The following is a 27,371-nucleotide window of genomic DNA, read 5'->3' as shown; positions in this document are numbered from 1 at the left end:
TATTACCTCAGTACTTTTTACTGAGGTACTTACTCGGTACCTCACCTATTAGATCAGATAGACAGCGTGAACAGCAGTGTCAGCAGCCTCTTCTTACCTGGCACCCCTGATGTTTCCAGGATTATATCCGAATAAGCTCTGGAGCTTCCTACTGCACATGCCCACAGGTACCTGTCCTAACATTCTAGAACAGGTTTGTGTCATTGTAACAAAATTTCAGCCATTTTAATTCTATAGTGAAAAAGTGAGTTTAATTTGGTAGTTAAATGTATTTTGTTTATACCGTAATTACATTTCCTTTTAGTTTATTTTCTCTTCCCAGAGAATCCCATTAAAGAGGTATTCAACTTTAAAAGGAAATAAAAAGGATGCTGATACTATAAAATGTTCAAAATGTCTCTTCAGGGAGGAAGGAGACCAACTCTAATGCCACCTATTGGAAGTAGCAATCCTAAAGGTCAAAACTGGCCCTTTGATCCTTTTCATATGACTTCGGATTTATACCAGATCAGAACTTCCATTTACAAACCGTGTTTTGGGGTGATTTGCCCCTCGTCAGTGCAAAGTGTGAGATTTGATCTCGCTGAATGAGAAGCTATAAGTGCGGTCTAAGGGGAAACTTTTCTCCATGCTGAGACTGACAAACCAAGCTTGCTGTCCGTGAGGAGTCTTATAGCTGCAATGCTCCTCTGGGAAATATTCAGATTGTCTCTTCAGGGGAGGAAGGTGACTAACTCTAGTGCCACCTATTGGAAGTAGCAATCCTAAAAGTAAGACTCCTCACCGACAGCCGGCTTGGTTTGTCAGACCCCACTATAGCTTCTCATTCAGCCAGATCAAATCTCATACATTGCACTGACGAGGGGCAATCACCCCAAAACATGGTGTCTGCATATTGAGGTTCTGATCTGGCCATAAATCCTAAGTCCTATGAAAAGGCTCGTTAAAGGGCAACTTTTGATTTTTAGGATCGCTACTTCCAATAGGTGGCGCTAGAGTTCGTCTCCTTCCTCCCTGAAGAGACTACTTGAATATTTTCCAGAAGAGCATTGCAGCTATAAGGCTATGTGCCCACGGGAGCTCGTACCTGTGGATATAACCGCAGGTATGTCCGCAGGTTTCCCGCAGCAGCTCCCCGGAATCCGCAGCTATCCATTGCTGCGGGATTCCAGCGAAATTTCTGCGTAAAACCTGCAAACATTCATGCGACTTACCTGCGGAAGTCCCGGCCTCTATCTCCATAGTGGAGAGCCGGGATTTCCACAGGTAATTCCGCAGGAATAATTTACATGCAATTGTGTGCCTGCAGAACATTCGCAGCATATTCTGTAGCCGCACATTCCGCAGCATGGACACACACACTCCCCATGTCCCATAGGATAACATGGGGAGTGTCTGTGCATGCTGAAACCTGCGGATTTATCTAAAAAATCTAAATAAATCCGCAGGTTTTCTGCGGCAAAATCCGCGTGTACAGAGTCCCATGGGCACATAGCCTAAAGGGCCATTTACACGCTGCGACATCGCTAACAATATATCGTCGGGGTCACGGTGTTTGTGACCCACATCCGGTGACGTTAGCGACATCGCATCGTGTAACACCTATGAGCGACCTTAAACGATCGCTAATGAGTAAAAAATCGTTGGTCTGTGATACGTTGTTAATTTCCAAAAATCGTTGGTCTGTGATACGTTGTTCATTTACCAAAAATCGTTGGTCTGTGATACGTTGTTCATTTACCAAAAATCGTTGGTCTGTGATACGTTGTTCATTTACCAAAAATCGTTGGTCTGTGATACGTTGTTCATTTACCAAAAATCGTTGTCTGGTCAGTAGCGAGGTTGTTTGTCGTTCCTGCGGCAGCACACATGGCTATGTGTGAAACCGCAGGAACGAGGAACCTCACGTTACCTGCGGCCGCCTGAAATGAGGAAGGAAGGACGTGGGTGGCGTGTTCGTCCCGCTCATCTCCACCCCTCCGCTTCTATTAGACAGCTACCGTGTGACGTCGCTGTGACGCCGCACGACCCCCCCCCCCTTAGGAGGCGGTTCGCCTGCCACAGCGATGTCGCAGGGAAGGTAAGTCCGTGTGTAAACGATGTTGTGCGCCACGGGCAACGATTTGCTCGTGATGCTCAACAGATGGGGGCGGCGTACACTCGCTAGCAAGATCGTAGCGTGTAAAGCACCCTTAAGACTCCTCACCGACAGCCAGTTTGGTTTGTCAGTCTCCGCAAGGAGAAAAGTTTTTCCCTTAGATACTGTAAAATAAAGGATATGTGTCTTTGTGACAGTCCTTTGGTTTTAGTTGAGAAGTTGATGGCACCAGACCACTGCAGTGATGTAATGGTCACACCCGTGACGTGCCAGAGAGAATTCGTGGCACCTGTGGATCTTTTTCTTCTATAATAAATTGATAAACCGGACAACCTCTTTTAATATCCCATCATTTGGAGGTTCGCTGTTGCTTTGTTGTAAGTTGTTCCACTGAATTATCCCCCCCAAGTCATGTACGTTGACTATTCACATTTGTAAAACTCTGCCTATCTGAGAAGGTTGAGAGTCCGGTTATTGGGGACTAAACAGTCTGGCATTGCCTAAATGAACCGACGTGCACTTTTGTGTTTAGCTGTCCTGTATTATTTTTCTTGCTTTATTCCTTGCAGAACTACCCATAAGGCAACAGAAAATTGTGTTATTACTTATGTGACTTTTGGAATTAATATCTAACCTTGGCTTCAGATCTTGTAATACTTAACTTGTTTTACTAAAGAGTTGTTTTCCAGATCCTTAATCCCTACATATAATATATTATTTTCCTGATTTGTGTTTTTCAGGTGTCCCCCCACTGACGGGGAACCGTCCACACTCCTTCTGATGGGACACGGAGTGCCGCCATGTCAGAGGTGGGGGGTGGCGGTGGGCGCCGCCGCCTGCTGGATGAAGAATTCACTCTGCAGGTTTACCCTGGCAGTATATCCCCAGATGTTATCTACTGCCCAGTGCCTGCCCGCAGGCACACCACAGCTGCTGATGTCATTGATGCTGTCATTATGGCATTGCGCTTGGACAGAGCCAAGTGTTATGTACTTGCAGAGGTCAAGGAATTTGGTGGGGAAGAGTGGATCCTCAACCCTACTGACTGTCCCGTGCAGCGCATGATGCTGTGGCCCAGACTTGCCTTGGAGGCTCGTGGGTCTGGAGAGGACTATCGATTTCTCCTGAGGGAAAAAAATGTGGATGGCTCAATCCATTATGGCAGTCTCCAGTCTTGGTTAAAAGTAACAGAAGAGCGCAGGCGCATGGTTGAAAGAGGTTTCCTTCCCCAAGAGCAAGGACCAGAATGTGAGGACCTATGTGGATTGCCTGACCTAAGTGAGAGGGCATTGCTTGAGACTCTTAGAACACGCTTCCGACAAGAGAAGATCTACACTTACGTTGGAAGCATCTTGGTGGCAGTTAACCCATTCCGTTTCTTACCAATTTACAACCCCAAATATGTGAAGATGTATGATAACCGAAGGCTGGGAGATCGTGAGCCTCACATATATGCAGTGGCAGATGCTGCTTACCATGCTATGCTCCGTCGTCAGAGGAATCAGTGCATTGTTATTTCTGGTGAAACCGGCTCTGGAAAGACTCAAAGCACAAATTTCCTTATCCATCATTTGACAGCCCTTAGCCAGAAAGGATATGCCAGTGGAGTGGAACAGATAATACTAGGTGCTGGACCCGTGCTAGAGGTTAGTATGTTGCCTCTTCAGATCTCTTTATTTTTGGTTATATGTCTACACTGTTGAGTAATTGAAAGAGAGCATTTTTGAGCCTGTGATGCATAATGAGTATGAAAAGAAGGTCCTCAAAATGAGCCCAAAAGTGGCTATTGGGGAACCTTTACATACTGAATACCACTATTGAAAGAATCTAATATAAGGGTCTAAAGTGTAAAGTGATGCTGATCCTGGCTCGTGAATCAAGAGCATAAAACGTTATGTTAGACCAGTCATCTAAACAAAAGGTCTACTGACCTTGGCCAATTACTCCTTGTGAGCAATATGTATGTGTCTGCCAGCTTAGAGGAGCGTTCAAGTATAGATTGTCATGTTTTATAGGGCCATATACAAATGTAGTGATAGAAATCTAAAGAGATGTCTTATTATCCATGTAGTAGACAGAGGAGGATGATAGTTGGTTGGTCCCTTCAAACTCTAGTATTCTATGATTCTATGATATCGCGTTGTACGGGCTGCACAGCGGTAAATGAGAAGCCTTGTGTTTCAAAATGTTTCGGCACCAAAGTAGCACTTTTCTTATGGTACCGAAAGAAATATTTCTATTTGTTCTTGTACCTTGAGAAAGGCACCGATTCGGCTCCGAAACATGTTGGGACAATATAGAACCATTTTGAAACTTAAATGGCTTCTCATTTACCGGTGTGCAGCCCATACAACGTGATATTGTCCTCCTCTATACGTCTGGAAGAAGATTTTTCTAATATATCCACATTTCTAGATTAGTGGCCTGCAAATAAAAATTAAAGAAATAGTGCAGCAGCAGTTGTAGATTGTATAGTGAAAAGACGGACTTAACAATGCAAATTTAATGAGCCCCATTATAATCATGTTTATTGGGCGCCGCTGGCGGTCATGATTCTTCTGATCCAGGACTGCTGCCATGCTCATTGTTCTGCCCCTAGGATAGATCTATTGAGGGAAGATATGAATTGAGCCTAACCTAAAAATTTTTCAATTTTGAACTACTACGATGAAGAACACTTAGTGCTCCGAAAACAAGAGGGTTTTTTTTTTTTTTTTTAGCTGTCTTAGTTTTACAGTCATGGCCTAAAGTTTTTTAAAATGACATAAATTTTACCCTTTTATTGACAAATACATCAATTTTATGCGAAGATTCACCATTTACATTGTTGACCCTTCTTTTTCAAGACTTCTGCAATTCGTCCTGGCCTGCTGGATATTCACTGTTGGGGAAAATCCTGACTGATGGCAACCCTTCCTAGCTAATCAGTGCTTGGAGTTTATCACAATTGTTGTCTTTTCACTTTTTGGGAATTAACAACAGGTTCTCAATGGGATTGACATCTGCAAAGTTTCCTGTCCATGCACCCAAGATTATTATTATTATTATTTATTATTATAGCGCCATTTATTCCATGGCGCTTTACAAGTGAAAGAGGGTATACATACAACAATCATTAACAATACAAAACAGACTGGTATAGGAGGAGAGAGGACCCTGCCCGCGAGAGCTCAGTCTACAGGGAATGGGTGATGGTACAATAGGTGAGTACAGAGCTGGTTGCGCAGTGGTCTACTGGACTGAGTGCTATTGTAGGTTGTAGGCTTGTTGGAAGAGGTGGGTCTTGAGGTTCCTCTTGAAGCTGTTGATGTTTTAACCACATAGTTATCACTTTTACCTTGTGGCATGGTCTCTATCTTGTTGGATAAAGCATTTGTCATCACCAAATTACTCCAGAATTGTTGGGACTGTTTGGCCAACAGTAAAGCACCCTGAGACCATTGATTATTGGGCTGCTTTTCATCCAAGGCAGTGGGCTCACACACAACTTTGCCTAAGAACATTTCCATGAATAAAGAATGGTATCTTTTGCCATCTATCTAGGAGCAATATGTGATGAACACTGCTTTTTCCAGTGTTATGAAACGCTATATCACAAGGCAAAACTCATAACCAAGTGGCTCTCGCTGAAAAAACATTGAAATTTTGGGTTTATGGACAGGAAACTCCTCAGATCTCAATCCTATTGAGATACTGTGGTCAATCCTTAAAGGTACCGTCACACAAAACGAGATTGCTAGCGAGATTGCAGCTGAGTCACGGTTTCTGTGACGCAGTAGCGATCCCGTTAGCGATCTCGTTATGTGTGACACTTACCAGCGATCAGGCTACTGCTGTGAGATCTCTAGTCGTTGCAGAATGGTCCAGGCCATTTTCTTCAAAGGCGATGTCCTGCTGGGCAGGACACATCGCTGTGTGTGACGCTGTGTGACAGGGTCACAGTGACTGCTGAGATCGTTATACTGGTCGCTACTGCGACCTCTATTGTTCCTGCATCGCTGGTAAGATCTGACTGTGTGACATCTCACCAGCGACCTCCCAGCAACTTACCAGCGATCCCTATCAGGTCGCATCGTTTTCGGGATCGCTGGTAAGTCGTTGTGTGTGACTGGGCCTTTAAAGCAGGCGGACAAACAGAGAACTTGTGATAACCTTCAAGCACTGATTGATCACAGCCCATTCTTATCCAATCAGGATTTGGCCAATATCCAGCATGGTGAATTACCAAAGTTCTGAAAAATAATGGTCAGTATCGAGTCTTTGAATAAACGTGATGTATTTGTCAAAAAAATGAAAAAAATGCTGATAATTGGACTTCAGTAACCATAGAACCATCCGACTAACAGATCTAAAACACTAAAGCAATAACCTTTCTGAAATCCAAAATTTGTGTCAGTCTCAAAACTTCTGGCCGCAACTGTACATATAGCGATTTGCATGACTTTCCAAACATCTTTAATGCTTTCTTTTTATTGTCCATTTTAGGCTTTTGGAAATGCTAAGACGTCTCAGAACAACAATTCCAGTCGCTTTGGAAAATTCATCCAAGTCAACTATCACGAGACAGGAACCGTGCGGGGGTAGGATGGGCGGCCATGTGCAGTGTGATAGTTCACGCAGATTTTATTGTTGTTCTTATTGTGTGTGGTTTACCTTGTACATGTGTGTTTGTTAAAGGATGACTATTACTAGTTATTGTGTTACTGCTGGAAACTTGTGAGGGCAAAGTTCCCATCATTGTTACACAAGAGAACTTGTTTCTATGACTAACACTGTAAAATAAAAACATCAAAATGATACCTTCATAGACTTACACTAGTGGGTATAACTTCATTTACTTATGTGCCTCTTTTGAAGTCTAAAGTTTGGAAAATAAAGTATTTTCTGGTCAGGTGGCATTGTTGGTTCTTGATCAGTGCCTGCTGGCTGGGAGAGATGATGTAGTTCTGCTTTCATAGCACAAAAGTAGTGGGATTATTGAGTGCCGCCATTACTATTTCTTCCTGCCATGATTCTCTGCTCTTCATTAGAGATTCCCTGCCCCTCCCTAGAGATTCCCTGCCCCTCCCTAGAGATTCTCTTCCCCCTCCCTAGAGATTCTCTTCCCCCTCCCTAGAGATTCTCTTCCCCCTCCCTAGAGATTCTCTTCCCCCCCGCCCTAGAGATTCTCTTCCCCCTCCCTAGAGATTCTCTTCCCCCTCCCTAGAGATTCTCTTCCCCCCCGCCCTAGAGATTCTCTTCCCCCCCCGCCCTAGAGATTCTCTTCCCCCCCCGCCCTAGAGATTCTCTTCCCCCCCCGCCCTAGAGATTCTCTTCGCCCCTCCCTAGAGATTCTCTTGCCCCTCCCTAGAGATTCTCTTGCCCCTCCCTAGAGATTCTCTTGCCCCTCCCTAGAGATTCTCTTGCCCCTCCCTAGAGATTCTCTTGCCCCTCCCTAGAAGAATGTTGGTGAGTGGCGGTTGTCTTGTGATGTTTCTTCACCAGAATTGGTCCCTGGCAGACTTCTTTTGTTGGCACAAACTTAGGGCGGCTTTGCACATTGCAACATCGCACGTGCGATGTCGGTGGGGTCAAATCGAAAGTGACGCACATCCGGCGTCACTTTCGACATCATAATGTGTAAATCCTAGATGATATGATTAACGAGCGCAAAAGCGTCATTATTATCATATCATCGGTGTATTCTTCGACATTTCCATAATGCCGGTGCAGCGACAGGTACGTTGTTGTTCCTCGTTCCTGCAGCAGCACACATCGCTGTGTGTGAAGCCGCAGGAGCGAGGAACATCACCTTACCTGCCGCCGGTGGCTATACGGAAGGAAGAAGGTGGGTGGGATGTTTACATCCTGCTAATCTCCGCCCCTCCGCTTTGATTGGCTGCCTGCCGTGTGACGTCGCTCTGACGTTGTACGACCCGCCCCCTTAGGAAGGAGGCGGGACGCCGGCCAGAGCGACGTCGCAGGACAGGTGAGTGCATGTGAAGCTGGCGTAGCGATAATGTTCGCTACGCCAGGAATCACAAGATATCGCTGCTGCGACGGGGGCGGGGGACTATCGCGTGCGACATCGCAGCATCGCCTTGCGATGTCGCAACGTGCAAAGCCCGCCTTAGTGTCCATGGACCACTTGGATAGTACTGCTAAATCAAGGTTTAGGAGTCCCATGTTGTGTTTTAAGATGGAATGTAAGCATGTCTCTACAGTGTTGGTGGGCAAACGCATAGCTCCGTTTTCTAAGAACTATCGTAAAGTTTGTTGGATTTCTTTTCTACAAGATGTCTTTGAATGAGACATTATGGGCCAATGTGTCTTTTATTAAAAGTTTTATGCATGAATGCCATAGGATATATTTCTGCTTTTTATGATATTCCTTCTACCACCAAACCTCATACAATTTTTGAATTGTGGGACTTTCACTCTGAGTAATTAGTTAATGGTACATGGGGATGGTGTTTTAATAATGCCCTGAATTTTTTTTCTTCTGTGCAGAGCTTATGTGGAAAAGTATCTACTGGAGAAATCTAGGCTCGTTTACCAGGAACAGCAAGAGAGGTGAGTGCGACGGCATGCTGGATATCAGTCTTGTTTATAATGGGCTTGAAATCTATGAAGCTTTCATTTAAAAACAATCAGATCCTGTTGTAGTATATATAGTATGGCTTTTAAAGTCTACAATATTGTGTACAATATTCTTGGCTGAAACAGCTTTATGCGCTTTTGACTGCATATGACTAATTGCTACTGGTGCAAGTTTATTAAATTCCCTGACAGTGGCATTTGTACTGCCACAGCCCTTGTTTCCCTGAAGATGCCAGATTCATGGTGAAACTTTATATGGGGTTACTAAGTGTGTAACTTGGCCAAGTTCTGTTTACAGTGTAAGTATCGTAAGGCTAGTTTCACACTTGCGTTGAACGGCATCCGTTGCATTGCGTTGTGTGACGGATGCAACGTATCGTACAAAACGGAAAGCTTTTTTTTTTTCTTTACAGTTTTACCGGCAGCAGACTATTGTGAACGATCAGCTGATCGCTCTCAATAGCCGTCTGCCGGGCGCTCAGCTCAGCGCTCTCACATGCCGGCGGCCGGGCACTCAGCTGAGCGGTCTCACATGCCGGCGGCCGGTCGATCAGCTGATCGTTCGGCCGCCGAGAATGTGTGCGGGGGGCGGAGTGCGGAGTGGGTGGAGCCGAGCGGGCCATGGCGCTGAGGACAGGTGAGTGAGTGTGTGTATGTATATGTGTGTGTACATACATGCGGAGTGGAGTGCAGGAGGGGGCGGAGCCAAGCGGGGGGAAGTGTCGGGCTCCCTCCACACGTAGCGAGGGTAAATATCGGCAAATCACTTTGCTTGGTTGCCCGATATTTACCTTGGTTACGGGTGCAGGGAGCCAGAGAGAGCATGCGCAGTGAAATCCTACGGATTGCACTGTTAAAAAAAAGTTACATGCTGCATTCCTCCCGCCCGGCGCAGCGTCAAAATAACGACGCTGCGTCGTCCAGGGGATGTAACGCTGACACTTGCGTTACAGTGCGGCATCCATACAAGTCTATGGAGAATAGCGCAGTGCGTTAACGGTCTGCGCTATTCTCCATAGTGACGGACTGCGCTGAATGCAAGTGTGAAAGTACCCTAACTCTCCAAATGGAAGATGACGTATCGGGCATGGGTTGGGTGAATAGTTGTGAGCTGACATCTATGTGAGGAAAATCCATTCTCATTCCCCATGTTTGACCCTATTAAAATAAATAAAAAAGCTTATACTAACCTCCTGGTGCTGTTTCAGCACTGTTGGCACTCACGTTCCCAGGGCTCACGTGAGGATATGTTATGCAGGTGGACCCACTGGACCAAAGGGGGCACCTCGACTCACCCTGTAGCAGGGGGAGGGGCTTGACTAAGCGCCCGCCGCAAGGCGGGATACCAGGTGCCGTTCCCAGGACAGGCGGCCGGGACTGTGGCAGCTGAGCGTGCCAAGGTGACAGCCAGACAGGGGAAGCAGAAACACAGAGCAGGTACTTGAACAGGAACGAGCAAGGTAAGCCCCAGCAGACATCAGGCACGAGACTCCAGGAGTGGGTCCTCAGCCACAGGTCCTCAGGCATAGGTCATGGACATCGAGTCAGGCTCCAGACATCAGGCAAAGTCATCAGATACCGGACATTGGGCAAAGGCTCCAGACATCAGGCAGAGGTTGTCAGACACCGGATATCGGGTACTGCAGGCATGGACCCGTAACAGGGCAGTGCAGGCACAGGCGTGGACCACAGCAGAGTGATGTCAGCACAGCAGGTACATCCAGACTTCAGGTTACATAAAACATGACTTTATTCATAGGACACAGAAGAACTTCGGGTACATTATACAGCAGGATGACAGGTAACACAGCAGGGCTTTGGGTATATCATAAGGCAAAATTTCAGGGTACATCACACGGCAGGATATCAGGGTACATCACATGGCAGGAACACAAATACAGAACACAGGACCAGGCTGGAGTCCAGGGGGAATGCCAGTAACCAGATACACCGGTCCCTGCATATGCAGATACCTGAGCACACCGGGGCAACGGTTAACCGGACTACAAACAGAATACCAGCTTCAGACAGGTGACTGGACTCGGGGAGTATACTGGACTCGGGGAGTATACTGGACTCGGGGACAGAAGACACCAGCCCTTCAGGAACACACATATCAAGACACATACAAAAATGATACAAAATGCTCTGCACCTCTTATCAGGGGGATGAGCCTTAAATAGCTGGTGCCTCCCAGCAATAGACTGGGGACACCTTAGCAAGGTGCGCACATCTCCCTCTAAAAGAAGAGGTAGTGCGCACGTGCACCCCCTAGGCTGGAGAGCAGGAAACCCCACACAACATGCTCAGAGCCTGCAGCCCAGGTGGGAGCAGAGTTGACCATCACGTGGGTATCCACCGAGGACTGCACTTATTCACGGATGGCAGAGAAGAGGGAAGCGGGTACACTGCACAAGGTAAAGAGGGATGCCTGCATTCCTAGTATGCCGGCATGACAATATCCTAACATAAGTAAACTAGCAGTATTTTAAGCTTCTTTCATAAATTAAATTTTTTTTAAAGCCACATAAAAAAATGTAAATGAGATAAATGAAAAAGAACACTGATTAAAATTAAACAACACTTTCAGATCTCTGCAAGTTATTTGTGTTATTCTGGCACTTGGTGCTAATATATAACTAGCAGCCTAACTTTCCAGTTTGCACTGACTTTGCAAAATTGGTGTGCCATTCCAAAGTGATTGAAACCCTCCAGCAGCAGGTTGTCCAGATGAAGTACAAATTTGTGACCTTATCAGCCATAGTAAGAGAAGTTGGTCGTTGCAAGTCTGTGATTTCAAGAATATTGCATCTTTCCAACATCACAAACTCTTTCAAGTGCCCCAAGAAGGCTGGTCGCTCTCGAAAGATAAATGCAAGAGAGGAAAGGAGAATGTGGAGAATCTCCATGGGTAATCGTTTCAACTGTCCAGCTGGAATTGCTCACCAGTTCAGCACTGAACAGGGTAAGGATCTGTCTTATACAGTGTCACGACATTTAAGAACATTTGGACTGAAAGCCCACTATGCAGTTACCAAAACTCTTATTAACAAAGAATCAAAAGGCTAGACTCTCCTTTGGTGAGGAGCATGTTACGTGGACAGAAGAGAAGTGGTCCAAGGTTCAATTTAGTGATGAAAGCAAGTTTAATTTATTTGGGTCTGATGGGAAACATTACGTTCGTCGACAAACTGGGGAAAGACTGAACCCAAATTGTGTTAGAAGTCAGTGAAAGATGGTGGAGAAAGTGTCATGGTTTGGGGAATGTTTTCTGCAGCAGGAGTTGGACCTCTCATACAGCTACATGGCAGAACCTTCAACAACATGTGCTTACTTGTGTTCATCACTCAATCAGCCAGCAATTTTCATGCAGGTCAATGCCCCCTGTCACACAGCAAAAACTGGTAAAGCAGTTACTTGAAACAGAAAACATTGTAACAACGAATTGGCCAGTCCAGAGTCCTGATCTAAATTCAATAGAAAACCTCTGGAAAATCCTTTAGTGACAAACTTATGGCCAAGATACCCAAAACCATCAAAGAACTGTGCAATAGACTGGAAGAAGAGTGGACCAAAATCACACTAGAGCAGTGTGAGAGACTAGTGAGGTCCTGTGGCTGCAAAAGAGCTGAAGTCATTCAAAGCAAAGGCCTGGACACTTCCTACTGATTGGTGACTGTTGTTACCTTCAGAAAATTTACTTCTAATCTTTCTCTATGCTACAGTCATTGCTGTTCTCTAATTCTGATCATCATGTTTTGGGCAAAATAAAGGTTTTATGTCTGTTAACTTTTGGATCTTTTGTAATGTGTACCCCAAACCCTCAAATGTTGAGCAATGTAGATTACATTATTTCTGAAAAAAGCAAGTGATCACACATTTTTCTAATTTTGATCTCGTGTGTGTGTGTGTGTGTGTGTGTGTGTGTGTGTGTGTGTGTGTGTGTGTGTATATATCTATGTATGTATGTGTGTGTGTATGTATGTATGTATGTATATGTATCCATGTATGTGTGTAATATATATATAACTAATATATATATATACAGTTAGGTCCAGAAATATTTGGACAGTGACACAATTTTCCCGAGTTGGGCTCTGCATGCCACCACATTGGATTTGAAATGAAACCTCTACAACAGAATTCAAGTGCAGATTGTAACGTTTAATTTGAAGGTTTGAACAAAAATATCTGATAGAAATTGTAGGAATTGTACACATTTCTTTACAAACACTCCACATTTTAGGAGGTCAAAAGTAATTGGACAAATAAACCAAACCCAAACAAAATATTTTTATTTTCAATATTTTGTTGCAAATCCTCTGGAGGCAATCACTGCCTTAAGTCTGGAACCCATGGACATCACCAAACGCTGGGTTTCCTCCTTCTAAATGCTTTGCCAGGCCTTTACAGCCGCAGCCTTCAGGTCTTGCTTGTTTGTGGGTCTTTCCGTCTTAAGTCTGGATTTGAGCAAGTGAAATGCATGCTCAATTGGGTTAAGATCTGGTGATTGACTTGGCCATTGCAGAATGCTCCACTTTTTTGCACTCATGAACTTCTGGGTAGCTTTGGCTGTATGCTTGGGTACATCCCGGTACACTTCAGAATTTATCCGGCTACTCTTGTCTGCTGTTATGTCATCAATAAACACAAGTGACCCAGTGCCATTGAAAGCCATGCATGCCCATGCCATCACGTTGCCTCCACCATGTTTTACAGAGGATGTGGTGTGCCTTGGATCATGTGCCGTTCCCTTTCTTCTCCAAACTTTTTTCTTCCCATCATTCTGGTACAGGTTGATCTTGGTCTCATCTGTCCATAGAATACTTTTCCAGAACTGAGCTGGCTTCATGAGGTGTTTTTCAGCAAATTTAACTCTGGCCTGTCTATTTTTGGAATTGATGAATGGTTTGCATCTAGATGTGAACCCTTTGTATTTACTTTCATGGAGTCTTCTCTTTACTGTTGACTTAGAGACAGATACACCTACTTCACTGAGAGTGTTCTGGACTTCAGTTGATGTTGTGAACGGGTTCTTCTTCACCAAAGAAAGTATGCGGCGATCATCCACCACTGTTGTCATCCGTGGACGCCCAGGCCTTTTTGAGTTCCCAAGCTCACCAGTCAATTCCTTTTTTCTCAGAATGTACCCGACTGTTGATTTTGCTACTCCAAGCATGTCTGCTATCTCTCTGATGGATTTTTTTCTTTTTTTTCAGCCTCAGGATATTCTGCTTCACCTCAATTGAGAGTTCCTTAGACCGCATGTTGTCTGGTCACAGCAACAGCTTCCAAATGCAAAACCACACACCTGTAATCAACCCCAGACCTTTTAACTACTTCATTGATTACAGGTTAACGAGGGAGACGCCTTCAGAGTTAATTGCAGCCCTTAGAGTCCCTTGTCCAATTACTTTTGGTCCCTTGAAAAAGAGGAGGCTATGCATTACAGAGCTATGATTCCTAAACCCTTTCTCCGATTTGGATGTGAAAACTCTCATATTGCAGCTGGGAGTGTGCACTTTCAGCCCATATTATATATATAATTGTATTTCTGAACATGTTTTTGTAAACAGCTAAAATAACAAAATTGTGTCACTGTCCAAATATTTCTGGACCTAACTGTGTATGTATGTATATATGTGATATATATATATATATATATATATATATATATTATATATATATATATATATATATATATATATATACGAGGGGCGATCCAAAAGTAATGCTAATCAATAATAAACACAATGAATATATTAAAAAAAAAATATATATATATTTTTCTACTTGGTCTCCTAACAAGTCTATACATTTAGTCCATCTCTTTTCTAAACTTAGAATTCCCTTCGAAAAAAATTCTTGATCTTGACCCTCAAAAAAATCCCCAACAGCGGTTATCACGTCGCTATTGTCATCAAATTTCTTGCCCTGGAGGTGTTCCTTGAGGCGAGGAAAGTGAAAGAAGTCACTGGGGGCTAGATCTGGTGAATAGGGGGGGGATGTTCCACCAGTTCAAAGCCCGCTTCTTGAATGGTTGCCATGGCAACTGCAGCTTTGTGAGCCAGCGCGTTATCTTGGTGAAACAGCACTCCAGCCCAAAGTTTGCTGCGCCTTTTCTCCTTGATAACCTCCCGCAATCTTCTTATTTGTTCTGCGTAGTAGGAGCCCGTGATAGTGGCTCCCTTCTCCAAATAGTCCACCATAATAATTCCTTCAGCGTCCCAAAAAATGGACGCCATAACCTTCCCTGCTGAGCTTGACACTTTTTGAATTTCTTCGGCGTCGGTTCGTCGGCTCGTTTCCATGTCATCGATTGTTGTTTAGTTTTGGGATCAAAGTTGTGGATCCAGGTCTCGTCCATGGTCAAAAAAAGTGACAAAAAAATTCTCCTTGTCTGCTTGGAACTTTTCGAGATTTGCTATTGAAGTGTCAACTCGTTTCTTCTTTTGCTCGTCGGTTAACATTTTTGGCACCCAACGCGCGGATATCTTTCTTCTATGAAATTCTTTTGCAAGGATTCTTTGAATACTGCCATATGAGATCCCTGTGACCTCAGCTACATGCCTGATAGTCACTCTAAGATCTGCCAATACAACTTCTTCAACTTTTTTCACGTTTTCTTCATTGAGGGACGTGGATGGGCGTCCTTCACGATGTTCATCTTCCGTCGATGTTCTTCCCAGCTTAAATTCCTTGGCCCAGTGTGCAACTGTGGAATATGGAGGAGAAGAGTCCCCCAATGTTTCCACCAAGTCGCTGTGTATGTCTTTGGTAGTCATTTTTTTCAAGCAGAGCTATTTGATGACAGCTCTGAGCTCGTTTTTTTTCCATTTTGACGTTCACTCCTCGGCAGTTCATATTAAAATGAATGTAGCTCCCGGGAATCGTGGCCTATTTTAAGTGATTTTTTTTTTTTTTTTTTTGCCTTTTCCTGGACTAGTGGGTACCTAAGAAGAAAACATTTTATCTTAATTTTCTGTGTGCAATAGAAATAACCGATTATCATTACTTTTGGATCGCCCCTCGTGTGTGTGTATGTGTGTATATATATATATATATGTGTATATATATATATATATATATATATATATATATATATATATATATATATATATATATATATATAGAATAATATTATTATATATATTTTATATATATATATATATATATATATATATCTCTATCTCTCAAAGTGTATGTGTTGTTCCTTGGCAGAAGCCTTTTTCAGTTTTAATTGACGTGTATAGAGATCGTTTTCTATTTTGATCTGCCTTGCTTCCGCTGGCTATAGTCTTATATAACTTCTGGTTGTGTAGAGACTTACAGACCTCTTCAATTTTGATTTCAAAAATAGTCTTGTGTGTACGCTCTGTGGCTTCTGGTTCTTGAAGCCACTGTCTTGGTGTTCTGCCATATGGGTACATAATTTATTGCAGTCATCCTTAACCACTTCCTCCAGGCAGCCCAGAGGGACCTCTGCTTTGCCAGCTCTGGGACAAGTGTTGGCAGCGTTGTGTAAAGCAGGGCACACAAAGTTCAGTAACAGAGGCACACATAAGACAGGTTGGGAGTGATTTACATAGCCATCTTCTGTTCTGCATTCTTTTTTCGTTTTTCCGTTTTCTTTGTGTGCTGTTTTGTTTGTTTTTTTTTTTTCCTTTGTTCTCGTTACATAAAAACATTTTCAAGGTTTGCAATGTTCATCATGTAAAATCTGAATGTTTGAAGAGCAAAGTAATCTAAGAAAATATTGTATTTTGACAGAAATTACCATGTTTTCTACTATCTACTTGCTGGAGCAAGCGAAGAGGAGAAAACTGAATTTCACCTTGATCATCCAGAAAGCTATCATTACCTAAACCAGGTGAGGCTGGAGGAATCCCAGGAGAACAATGGACAGGTGTATAGATGTATAAAAGGGTAATAGTGGATCAAGCCCTGAAAGTCACTTGCAGTTGCAATGGCTCAAAATGTTTGTCTGCACAATGCCATGTCTTAATGGTTTTATTTTGAGTTACAAAGTAACATAAAACATGGCTGTACCTTTTTATGTGTAAAATTAGTAGGACTGGTAAAGGGTTATTTCCCCCTCCCAAAAAATTTAAGGTATCAACTTCTTAATAGTGCTCCGACTGCTGGGATCCCCAGTGATCCTGAGATCGGGGCTCGGGAACACGAGAATTGGGCCTTTCTGTCCGGTCCATAATAGAGCGGAGGTGGGCATGCTCGATGTCCGCTCCATTCATTCACTTTGGCACTGTCTGATGTTAACAAGTGCTGCAATTTACAGTCCTATAGAGAGTGAATGGAGTGGAGGCCGAGCATGTGCACCTCCGCTCCATTCAGGAAGGGGCTGCAGTACCCCGATCTCGGGATTGCTAGGGGTCTTCATGGTCAGACCTCCAGTCATCAGCAAGTTATCACCCATGTGTAAGGGATGCATTGATTTATTGGGGGGAATAACCTTTTAAGACAGCTATTAAAAAAAAAAAATCAAAAGTGAAGCAGACTATTTTACAGATACCTGGTTGTTTCTTTCATATAGCTTTGGGCAAGAATTTAGATTTTTTTTATTCTTCAATTTGTGTTAGACCATAGTCACATATGGCAGATTTTTAGCAGATTTTTTGATCAGTACTCCACTTTACATTGCCAATAGAAGGGGTTTCACAATCCTCCATTTGCATGCTGCAAATAAATCTGCACAGGTTTGAGGACATTCTGTGGATTTCCCTGTGTATCCTCCACATGTCACAAATCTTTTGAGAATTTTACCCTTTCCAATGGAAAAAGTAAATACATTCCATTTAAAGGAAACCGGTTATGTCCCTAAACACTTTTCAACCTGCAGACATGGGGTTAATCTGCAGATAAATAGACTTCTAGAACTGTTCGACCTCCTCACCGCAAGCCCAGCTACCGGGAGGAAATTAACTTTATTCCTCCTGGCAGCCTCTGGCTTTCAGTTATAGAGGAGCGGCTGGCGTGGCTTCAGTCATTACTCAACACACAGTGAGCAATGTCTGTAACCAAGCCCCCGCCACTAACTGACAGCTCGCTCTGCACTAATCCACTACAGAGAGGCTGTCAGTCAATGTTCCTGGGCATGTTTATAGCTGCCAGTCACTGTGTACTGTTATGTAACTGAAAGCCAGAGGCTGCCAGGAGGAATAAAGTTAATTTCCTCCCATTAGCCAGGATTTAAGTGTGCCAGCCGCACATCTTTATAACACTATAAACCTGCAGGTTAACCCCATATCTGCAGGGAAATAGTGTTTCGGAACATGACAAGCTCTGTTTGAAGCATAAATAGTGAGTAAAAGCCAAGTCTGCCCTATAGGAGCTATACATAGGTTTGTATCCATGTAAGACACGCCGTTATCTGTGCAAGGAGTGATGTGTGCACAGATCAGTTTCTCTATGTAAACTATGTCTATTTCAGAGGCAGCGGAAGCCACAAAGACAGAACTGGGGAGACTATGATGGGGAAGATGAAACAGTAAGTGTCTTCTGCAGCCTTGTTTTACCATATCACATTGAATATTAACAGTCTGTTCTGCTTTTTCTCGTGTTTTATCATTTACATTGTAACTACAGTTCGGAGCAGTCTTTACACAATGGAGTCTTGTGTTGACACTGTTGGATACTGTTTGTGCTATCACAGTTTTTGACAGTGTCTTGAATATTCCAGGATTCCTTGAGCGGGGAGGGTGAGGACCTGAGACATGACTTTGAGCGTCTGCAGCTGGCAATGGAGATGGTTGGCTTCCTGTCAGCTACGCGTAAACAGTAAGTCCTGTGTATTACACCAAGGATAATAAGTAAGTCCGCCACATCAATCCCAGTCTGGAAGCATTGTGAGGGATTTACTTTGTACCTTGCCTTTTCGTTTGCTGACACTTTCAATCATGAAGTATTGTCATTTCCTTTATTCCATCTAGGGATTTTCTATATCCCCTTGCATCTGTGCCTGGTTTCTTGCCACCATGAAATATATATTGTGCTCGGATTGCAATACTTGGCCTGACCGCAGGGTCCCCTGACCTGAGACAACTGACTCCTATATGCCCATGAGCCTACCTACCCTGGTCAGTAGACCTAGCAGCTGGGCCATGTATTGTGATCCATGCTTCAAAGGCACATGAGACCAGCCTAATGGCGATTTGTTTTACTCTTGTGTCTTAGCATGTTTCATTTTAAGTTTACATGCTTTTTTTTTCCCTTTTCTGTGCATTCTTACAGGATAGTTTCTCTTTTGTCTGCAATCCTTCACCTTGGGAACATACAGTATAAGCGGAAGACCTACAGAGATGAGTCCATTGATATCTCTAATCCTGACACCCTGCGCATAGTTTCTGATCTTCTGAAGGTAGGAAATACTATATGGGCTACATTAGAAAAGTTTAGATAAACTTCTTAATCAGCTGACAGAATGCAATGAAAAGTTCATCATTCCATGCTTTGTTTTTTATTAGCATTAAATCACCGATTTGTGACCTGATCCACTAAATGTCTGAAATGAAGAAATCTCAAAACTTTTGTGTGAATGAATCAAGTTTGCCTTTTAGATGACATGACAACTTTTATAGTCTAGGAGCTATTACTATAAAGTTTGAGGAATATATTAAAAGGGTCCTCTAAAAACCATGTTCACTCGGAGTGCTGTGGGACTCCTCTTTGTAGCGTCTCTCTAGACTTTCCAGTGGATGGGGGAGGGGTTTCTAGCAGGCATGTCTATAGCGGACAGCCCCCTTTACAATTGACTTTCCCTTGATCTGCACAATTCATGAATGATATTCCCAGAATATTAGTCTTTCTCAATCATATGTTGGTCATTGGCTCCTCAATGCAAGTTCCTGTTAATGAATCCCAGCAATACTCGACCATGAAGAATGATAATGTGTTTTATCGTTGGGATGTGGTTGTTGAGCATGTATCAGACACTGGCTGCATGATTTCAGCCACATTTCACTCTGAAGCGCTGTGACTAGTCGGACAAGCAGAACGCTGGTGGCTTTTCCCTTCCCACTGACAGTGACTGGCAGGTTTTTCCCTTGTGTGCACGTGTCGGTATAGACCTGTCTCTTTAGGTCGGCGGGCAGGAAGGAGCTGTTTGGGACCGAGACACACCGGAGACAGGCAGCGGTTCCTCGCCGGCTTATAAACGTTTTTTCTCTGAAATGTGGATTGGATAGCATCTATCAGCCGTCAGGTTCTCTGTAAGAGATTTAGGCTATACTTTAATTCTCTACTCCTGACAACAGAAATAGGCCTTCTAGAAAAGACGCCGACCCTTACAGCGGACGTCCATTACAGATGACCATAAAAGTTCTAGCAAACCCAACACTTAGTAAACTGACCACATTGGTGACAGCAGTTCACTATTCTCTATTCTCCTGCTTTTCAGTAAAGACTGGTGTAATGTCTCCTACTACCATGTACTGGGCGAGTGGCTTTAATTTCTGAATAATGTTTAATGTCTTCCACTGCCCCCTTCAATGTCTTTACCTGCAAGACTCAAAAATGTCTTTGTAGCATTCCTTCATCCTCGTGCCTCTCTGAGTTTAATTAGTTCAGGTAACTGATGTAATCGGAACGAAGAAACCTCCTTGTTTCCAGCAGGGACAAGCTTATGGCTGAGGTGGAAGAGCTCCTTCCTTACTACATCCCAGTACAGTTAATAAGAGAGTCTCTATAGCCCCTCTGGCAATGTGACCCTTACTCTAATACTGGTTTACTTTAATGAAATGTCTATAAAGCCAGGCAATATTATCACTTCAATCTGTGCAACCTTCCCAATCTCCCTGCAGCAGAAATGCCTGCATTGTAAATGAGGATGGTAGTCTATGGCGTGTTCAGTGCATACTTCACCAATACATCTGATGGAGACAAAGAAGTCTTCTTAGGAGGCCAACGTGCTGTAATATTATGGTGTTAGAATTCTTTAATTCTTATTTTTTTTTATTTTATCAGTTTCCCTTTATTATAGAAGTTACATTTATTAAGTGTGATAAAGTCATATGTCGTCACTTTAGAACTAGTGAGAGATCAGAAAACAAAAAGGGAAATTAGTACCGGTAGGAAACAGTCTTTCCGTACCACAATGCCTTGGCTGCCTACTGTCCTTTATGGTTGGCCGGCTAGAACTCACGCTGTACAGGAATGACCTACAGCCAGATTATAGAATTGTGTAAAATAATAAAATCCAAAAGTGGTCACCCTCGTCAGGTTAAGCCTCGTTCCCCACCGCTGCTTCTATCTCAGTATTGTAGCTGCAGTGGTATCAACGTGACAAATGCAACTATGGAGATCTGACGCTGGACCCTGGGAGGGTGAGTATTATCAGAATTTGTCAAATCAGACCAATTGTTTTTAAAAAGTGAAAACCCCTTTAAAGAGGCAAAGCAGCATTTTAATAGCGCCATGTCTTATTTATTTCTCCAGATCGGTAAGGGTCTTAGATTTCAGGTACACAATGATCGTGCCATGATAGTATATCTAGCCAGGGCTGTATTTTGCCTTCGTGCTGCCCTAGGCACTTTAAGTGGTCGCGCCCCTTAGTGACAACGTAAAACTGAGTTTTCGCACACGACATCTGTTTAAGGCAGATCTACTCTGTAAAACACTTTAAAAAGTATCAATGAGAAACGAAGGGCACTAACCCCCCCCCCCAATGGGAATCACCACAGGCACAACAGGCACATCAAAACATAGCATGAGTATAAAATATTCCCACCACACCGTCCCCACTTATATACTGTGACTGTCACACTGCCTCTAATAAACTACACACTGCCCTCCCTTATAAACTATACCCACCACACCTTCCTCAATTATGAAATATGATCTGCACATTGACCTCACATCATGTTGCCCCCTCCTCACAATGTCCCATGCATGCTGCCCCTTCCTCACAATGTCCCATGCATGCTGCCCCCTCCTCACAATGTCCCATGCATGCTGCCCCTTCCTCACAATGTCCCATGCATGCTGCTCCCTCCTCACAATGTCCCATGCATGCTGCCCCTTCCTCACAATGTCCCATGCATGCTGCCCCTTCCTCACAATGTCCCATGCATGCTGCCCCTTCCTCACAATGTCCCATGCATGCTGCCCCCTCCTCACAATGTCCCATGCATGCTGCCCCTTCCTCACAATGTCCCATGCATGCTGCTCCCTCCTCACAATGTCCCATGCATGCTGCCCCTTCCTCACAATGTCCCATGCATGCTGCCCCTTCCTCACAATGTCCCATGCATGCTGCCCCCTCCTCACAATGTCCCATGCATGCTGCCCCCTCCTCACAATGTCCCATGCATGCTGCCCCCTCCTCAGTGTCCCATGCATGCTGCCCCCTCCTCAGTGTCCCATGCATGCTGCCCCCTCCTCAGTGTCCCATGCATGCTGCCCCCTCCTGACAGTGTCCCATGCATGCTGCCCCCTCCTGACAGTGTCCCATGCATGCTGCCCCCTCCTCACAATGTCCCATGCATGCTGCCCCCTCCTCACAATGTCCCATGCATGCTGCCCCCTCCTAACAATGTCCCATGCATGCTGCCCCTCTCCATGAGCTCCTAATGCTGCCTTCCTCTTTTCCATAATGACATCTCCATGCTGCCCCACTCATCAAACTAAGACCACCACACTAGCGCTTATGCTGAGACACACACACACACACACACACACACACACACACACACACACACACACACACACACACACTACTCTTGATATTGACTCCCCTACATTGTTCCACTCCATACTGAGGCCACACATGCTGCCCCTTCTCCATAATGAGCTCCCAATGCTGCCCCCCTCCTATTCTGAGTCCTTACACTCCCCCCCATCGATATTGTCATTGCTCTATCCCTCAACCCTTGTCCTCTGTCTCTAGCATTGGCCCCTCTCTTCCATTCCCCCAGCAGCAGCCTCTCTCCCCCTGCCTCCAGCAGCAGCCTATCCCCCAGCAATCAGCCTCTCTCCCCCCAGCCTCCCCCAGCCTCCCTCAGCATCAGCCTCCCTGCTCCCAACTTACCCCAGCATCAGCCTCTCTCCTCCCATCCTCCCCCAGCATGAGACTCCTCCAGCATCAGCCTCTCTCCTCCCAGCCTCCCCCCGCATGAGCCTCCTCCAGCATCAGCCTCTCTCCTCCCAGCCTCCCCCAGCATCAGCCTCCCTGCTCTCAGCTTCCCTCCAGCATCAGCCTCCCTCCTCCCAGCCTCCCCCAGCATCAGCCTCCCTCCTACCAGCCTCCCCCAGCATCAGCCTCCCTCCTCCCAGTCTCCCTCAGCATCAGCCTCCCTCCTCCCAGCATCAGCCTCCCTCCTCCCAGCATCAGCCTCCCTCCTCCTAGCCTCCCCCAGCATCAGCCTCCCTCCTCCCAGCATCAGCCTCCCTCCTCCCTCAGCCTCCCTCCTCCAAGTCTCCCTCAGCATCAGCTTCCCCCAGCATCAGCCTCCCTCAGCATCAGCCTCCCCCAGCATCAGCCTCCCTTCTCCCAGGCTCCCCCAGCATCAGCCTCCCTCCTCCCAGGCTCCCCCAGCATCAGCCTCCTTCCTCCCGGGCTCCCCCAGCATCAGCCTCCTTCCTCCCAGCCTCCCCCAGCATCAGCCTCCCCCAGCATCAGCCTCCCCCAGCATCAGCCTCCCCCAGCATCAGCCTCCCTCAGCATCAGCCTACCTCAGCATCAGCCTACCTCAGCATCAGCCTCCCTCCTCCCAGCTTCCCCCAGCATCAGCCTCCCTCCTCCCAGCCTCCCTCAGCATCAGCCTCCCTCCTCCAAGCCTCACCTTCCCCCCTCCCCAGCATCAGCCTCTCTCCTCCCAGCCTCCCCCAGCATCAGCCTCCCCCAGCCTCAGCCTCCCGCCTCCCCCAGCCTCAGCCTCCCTCCTCCCAACCTCCCTCAGCATCAGCCTCCCTCCTCCCAACCTCCCCCAGCATCAGCCTCCCTCCTCCCAGCCTCCCCCAGCATCAGCCTCCCTCCTCCTAGCCTCCCCCAGCATTAGCCTCCCTCCTCCCAGCCTCCCCCAGCATCAGCCTCCCTCCTCCCTCAGCCTCCCTCCTCCAAGTCTCCCTCAGCATCAGCTTCCCTCCTCCAACCCTCCCCCTCCCAGCCTCCCCCAGCATCAGCCTCCCTCAGCATCAGCCTCTCTCCTCCCAGCCTCCCCCAGCATCTGCCTCTCTCCTCCCAGCCTCAGCCTCTTTCTCTCCCCCCCAGCCTCCCCCCAGCCTCAGCCTCTCTCTCTCCCCCCAGCCTCCCTCTCCCCCCAGCCTCCCCCAGCATCAGCCTCTCTCCTCTCAGCCTCTCTCTCCCCCCAGCCTCCCCCCCAGCTTCAGCCTCTCTCCTCTCAGCCTCTCTCTCCCCCCAGCCTCCCCCCCAGCTTCAGCCTCTCTCTCCTCCCAGCCTCAGCCTCTCTCCCCCCAGCCTCTCTCTCCCCCCAGCCTCCCCCCCAGCTTCAGCCTCTCTCTCCTCCCAGCCCCTCTCCCCCCAGCCTCTCTCCCCCCAGCCTCTCTCCCCCCAGCCTCAGCGTCTTTCCCCCCAGCCTCTCTCTCCCCCCAGCCTCAGCCTCTCTCCCCCCAGCCTCAGCCTCTCTTCCCAGCCTCCCCCCAGCCTAAGCCTCTCTCTCTTCCCAGCCTCCCCCCAGCCTAAGCCTCTCTCTCTTCCCAGCCTCAGCCTCTCTCTCTCTTCCCAGCCTCCCTCCAGCCTCAGCCTCTTTCTCTTCCCAGCCTCTCTCTCTTCCCAGCCTCCCCCAGCCTCAGCCTCTCTTCCCCCAGCCTCCCCTTGCATGATTATAGTGGACAAAAAGAGGCATCGCCACGATCATCAACTAACCTGTAAGGAGCCCATACATTCTAGGCTCTGCCTCTGCCTTACCTGTTCCGGTGCCCGCCACCCTGCTCTGGCTGGCTCCTCTTCTGGCTGGCTCCAGCTTCAGACGCGCGCCTCTGACCCCGGAAGTGCAGACGATGGAACTTCCGGGGTTAGTCAGCTCACTATGCCTGGCGCCCGCCATGTATTTAAATAGACAGAAGTGCGCCTCTCCTCCCTCTCAACCCCCCCCCCCGAACACAGCCGAGTGTAACGGAGGGAGGGACGGGGGGCGGGGATTGTAAAAAAAAAAAAAATTATATATATTTTTTTTCTGCTGCCAGAAAGTGCCGCCCCCCGCAACGTGCCGCCCTAGGCACGGGACCACGGGTGCCTAGTGGCAAATACGGCCCTGTATCTAGCGATATGCAATAACTTTATAAACTGTGAAAAACCCTTTTCAATATTATTTTTTTTTTCATTCACCAATAATGATTAATGGAGTTGCTGGTTTGGCTTCTTGTTCTAGGTCATGTTGCAAGGCGAAAATATGGAGGCAGGGAGTATACGACAATTGTAAATAGACAACCACATTAAGTGCCCAAAGTCATCCAGTGTAAAATTAATTTGGTTCATCTTTCGGAAAGGCTGTCCATACAAACAAAAGGAATTAATCACCAGAGTGGTGGTCCTACGTATATACATATGCGTATCGTCCAACCTGTGGTGAGGGACTTTTTAGAGGAACCCAATATATGTATAAGATTAAGGGCCCCAAATAATGGGAATCCCAGTTATTTTACAACAAAAAAATAGACGGGGGTTTTTAGTTGTAAAAAAAAACCAAACACCCTGTGCAGCAAATCAAGCAGGTCATTATCTCTTTTGTTTGTTAGGTGATTGTGTGTTACTAGAGTTGAGCGAGCACCTAACTATTTGTACTCGCAATACTCATAACGAATACAGTCAAATACTCGCGTATTTATTCCAAATAGCGTGTGCAATGCAAGTCAATGGGGAATACATGTAAAGTAACGAATAACCCAAATGCCGTACTATTTGTGAGAGTAGCAAATAGTGCGGCATTCGGGTCATCCGTTATATTGCGAGTTTTCCCCATTGACTTGCATTGCACACGCTGTTAGGAATGAATATGCAAGTATTAGACAGTATTCGTTATGAATATAGTGAGTACGAATAGTTAGGTACTCGCACAACTTTATCCCTTACCAATTATGATATAGGCCCGGCCTCATATTTTATCTTGTGATAAATGAAAGTTATATTTTAATGAATAGTTCAGATCCCTACAATAAGGTATCCCACTGTATGCCTGCTGAAAATTGTTTTTTTCTTCTCTAAGTGTATTGTATCTTCCTCTGCTCTACATGTGGCTGCATAGCGCGAGAGATTAAAATGATATAAAGATGTACAACTTAAAGGGAATGTTCTTAGATGTAGTATGAAGCAAAGCTCAGAAAGCTAACCCTGCCATATCACCGCTCTCTGTGCACATTGTCTTTTGATATTGAGCTGCTTATCACAGGGGTAGGAGAGGTCGAACGACTTTGCATGAGCCAGCTAGTCCCAGCAATAATAATGTCCTAGTGATAAAACCTTCATAGTAAGTAAACACACAGCTTAATAATGACACATCCCTGATATCTGTGTTTCAGCCCTTTTTCCTGCTGTCTTCAGATTACATAGCACAAATATGCTGACAGATATTTTCTTTAATAATACACCTATACTCGCTAAGGTGCTCAGATCTCCTGAAAACTTGCTCAGAGGTATTCTTGTAGCTCAGAAGTATTCTTGTAGTATTTTCCAATCTTGCATGGGGAATGTTATGTAAAGTGTAACAATTGTACATTGTAATTTACCTAAATGTTGACACTAGAAACAATTTCCTTCGTGTCTTAGGTTCGAGAAGAAATGCTGTTGGATGCACTGATTACTAGGAAAACTGTTACTGTTGGAGAAAAACTTATCTTGCCGTATCGTCTGCCAGAGGTGGGGAAAATATAAAATAATGTGTAAATCTATACTTGTCTGCTACATCAATGCTACAATTTTTTTTTTTTCGTTTTAGGCTGTTACAGTCAGGGACTCTTTGGCGAAGTCTCTATATAGCGCCTTGTTTGATTGGATTGTCTTCCGCATTAACCATGCTCTGCTCAACATCAACAGTAAGGCGATAGATGAAGGAAGCCAGGTGAGGTGGCACCACTATGAAGATGTGGCTACCACATTGTGCTACATTGTGCTACATTGTGCTACAGATTGCCGAGCTATAACTCTAACGAATAGAGGTGGGAAGGATCGTAACCTTTTCTGCCTGTCTATAAATATGTAATTACTACTGGCTTTTTTAGAAAGTTCATTATAGTTAAAAATTCCTTGCAGACTCCAGAGAGGTCATTACTCTGACAGCTGCCGCCTATCTGCGCTAACCCGGGCTGTAAATCTGAGCTGGTCATCAAAATCTGATTTGTTGCTGTTGGTACAGGCTTTGTATGTGGAGAGGCATGAGGAGGGTCTGTCACATTCATCTTCAATCCTGCTAGCTGTTCTGGAGACCCATCCGTAGGATATAAAGTGACCAGTCTATGATATTTGAAGTATTTAACCTCAGTAAGCTATATTCATGCGTTCACGCTATGCATTAAATATGTAAAATATGTACATATTTTACAAATATGTAAAATATGTAAAAATGTAAAAATGCATGAGGGCCATCTGTTGCCTATGGACGCCCATTGTATCAAACAATGCTTGTGTGTGTGTGTGTGTGTGTGTGTGTGTGTGTGTGTATATATATATATATATAAAATTATAAAATAAAATCTCCCTTGATACTATTATTTGGGAACACTTACA

At 45.3% G+C, this 27,371-nt stretch overlaps 1 protein-coding gene across 5 annotated transcripts in view; it reads left to right on the top strand.

The window, feature by feature from the left end:
* MYO9A (myosin IXA) overlaps nt 1-27,371 on the top strand; it is a 235,568-nt gene that overhangs the window by 56,939 nt on the left and 151,258 nt on the right. For all 5 annotated transcript variants that reach the window (XM_075345532.1, XM_075345530.1, XM_075345533.1 and 2 more), the window contains exons 2-10: nt 2,839-3,744; nt 6,584-6,678; nt 8,588-8,650; nt 16,448-16,547; nt 18,126-18,182; nt 18,375-18,472; nt 18,926-19,052; nt 26,415-26,504; nt 26,584-26,706. In XM_075345532.1, coding sequence (XP_075201647.1) covers nt 2,899-3,744; nt 6,584-6,678; nt 8,588-8,650; nt 16,448-16,547; nt 18,126-18,182; nt 18,375-18,472; nt 18,926-19,052; nt 26,415-26,504; nt 26,584-26,706 — 1,599 coding nt within the window. In that variant the 5' untranslated portion in view covers nt 2,839-2,898. The remainder of the gene's footprint in view (nt 1-2,838; nt 3,745-6,583; nt 6,679-8,587; nt 8,651-16,447; nt 16,548-18,125; nt 18,183-18,374; nt 18,473-18,925; nt 19,053-26,414; nt 26,505-26,583; nt 26,707-27,371) is intronic.

The sequence above is a fragment of the Anomaloglossus baeobatrachus genome, chromosome 4, assembly GCF_048569485.1.
Source record: "Anomaloglossus baeobatrachus isolate aAnoBae1 chromosome 4, aAnoBae1.hap1, whole genome shotgun sequence".
In the NCBI taxonomy this organism is placed as follows: domain Eukaryota; kingdom Metazoa; phylum Chordata; class Amphibia; order Anura; family Aromobatidae; genus Anomaloglossus; species Anomaloglossus baeobatrachus.
Note: the sequence above shows the minus strand (reverse complement) of the source record. Positions and strands in the feature narration are given on the sequence as shown.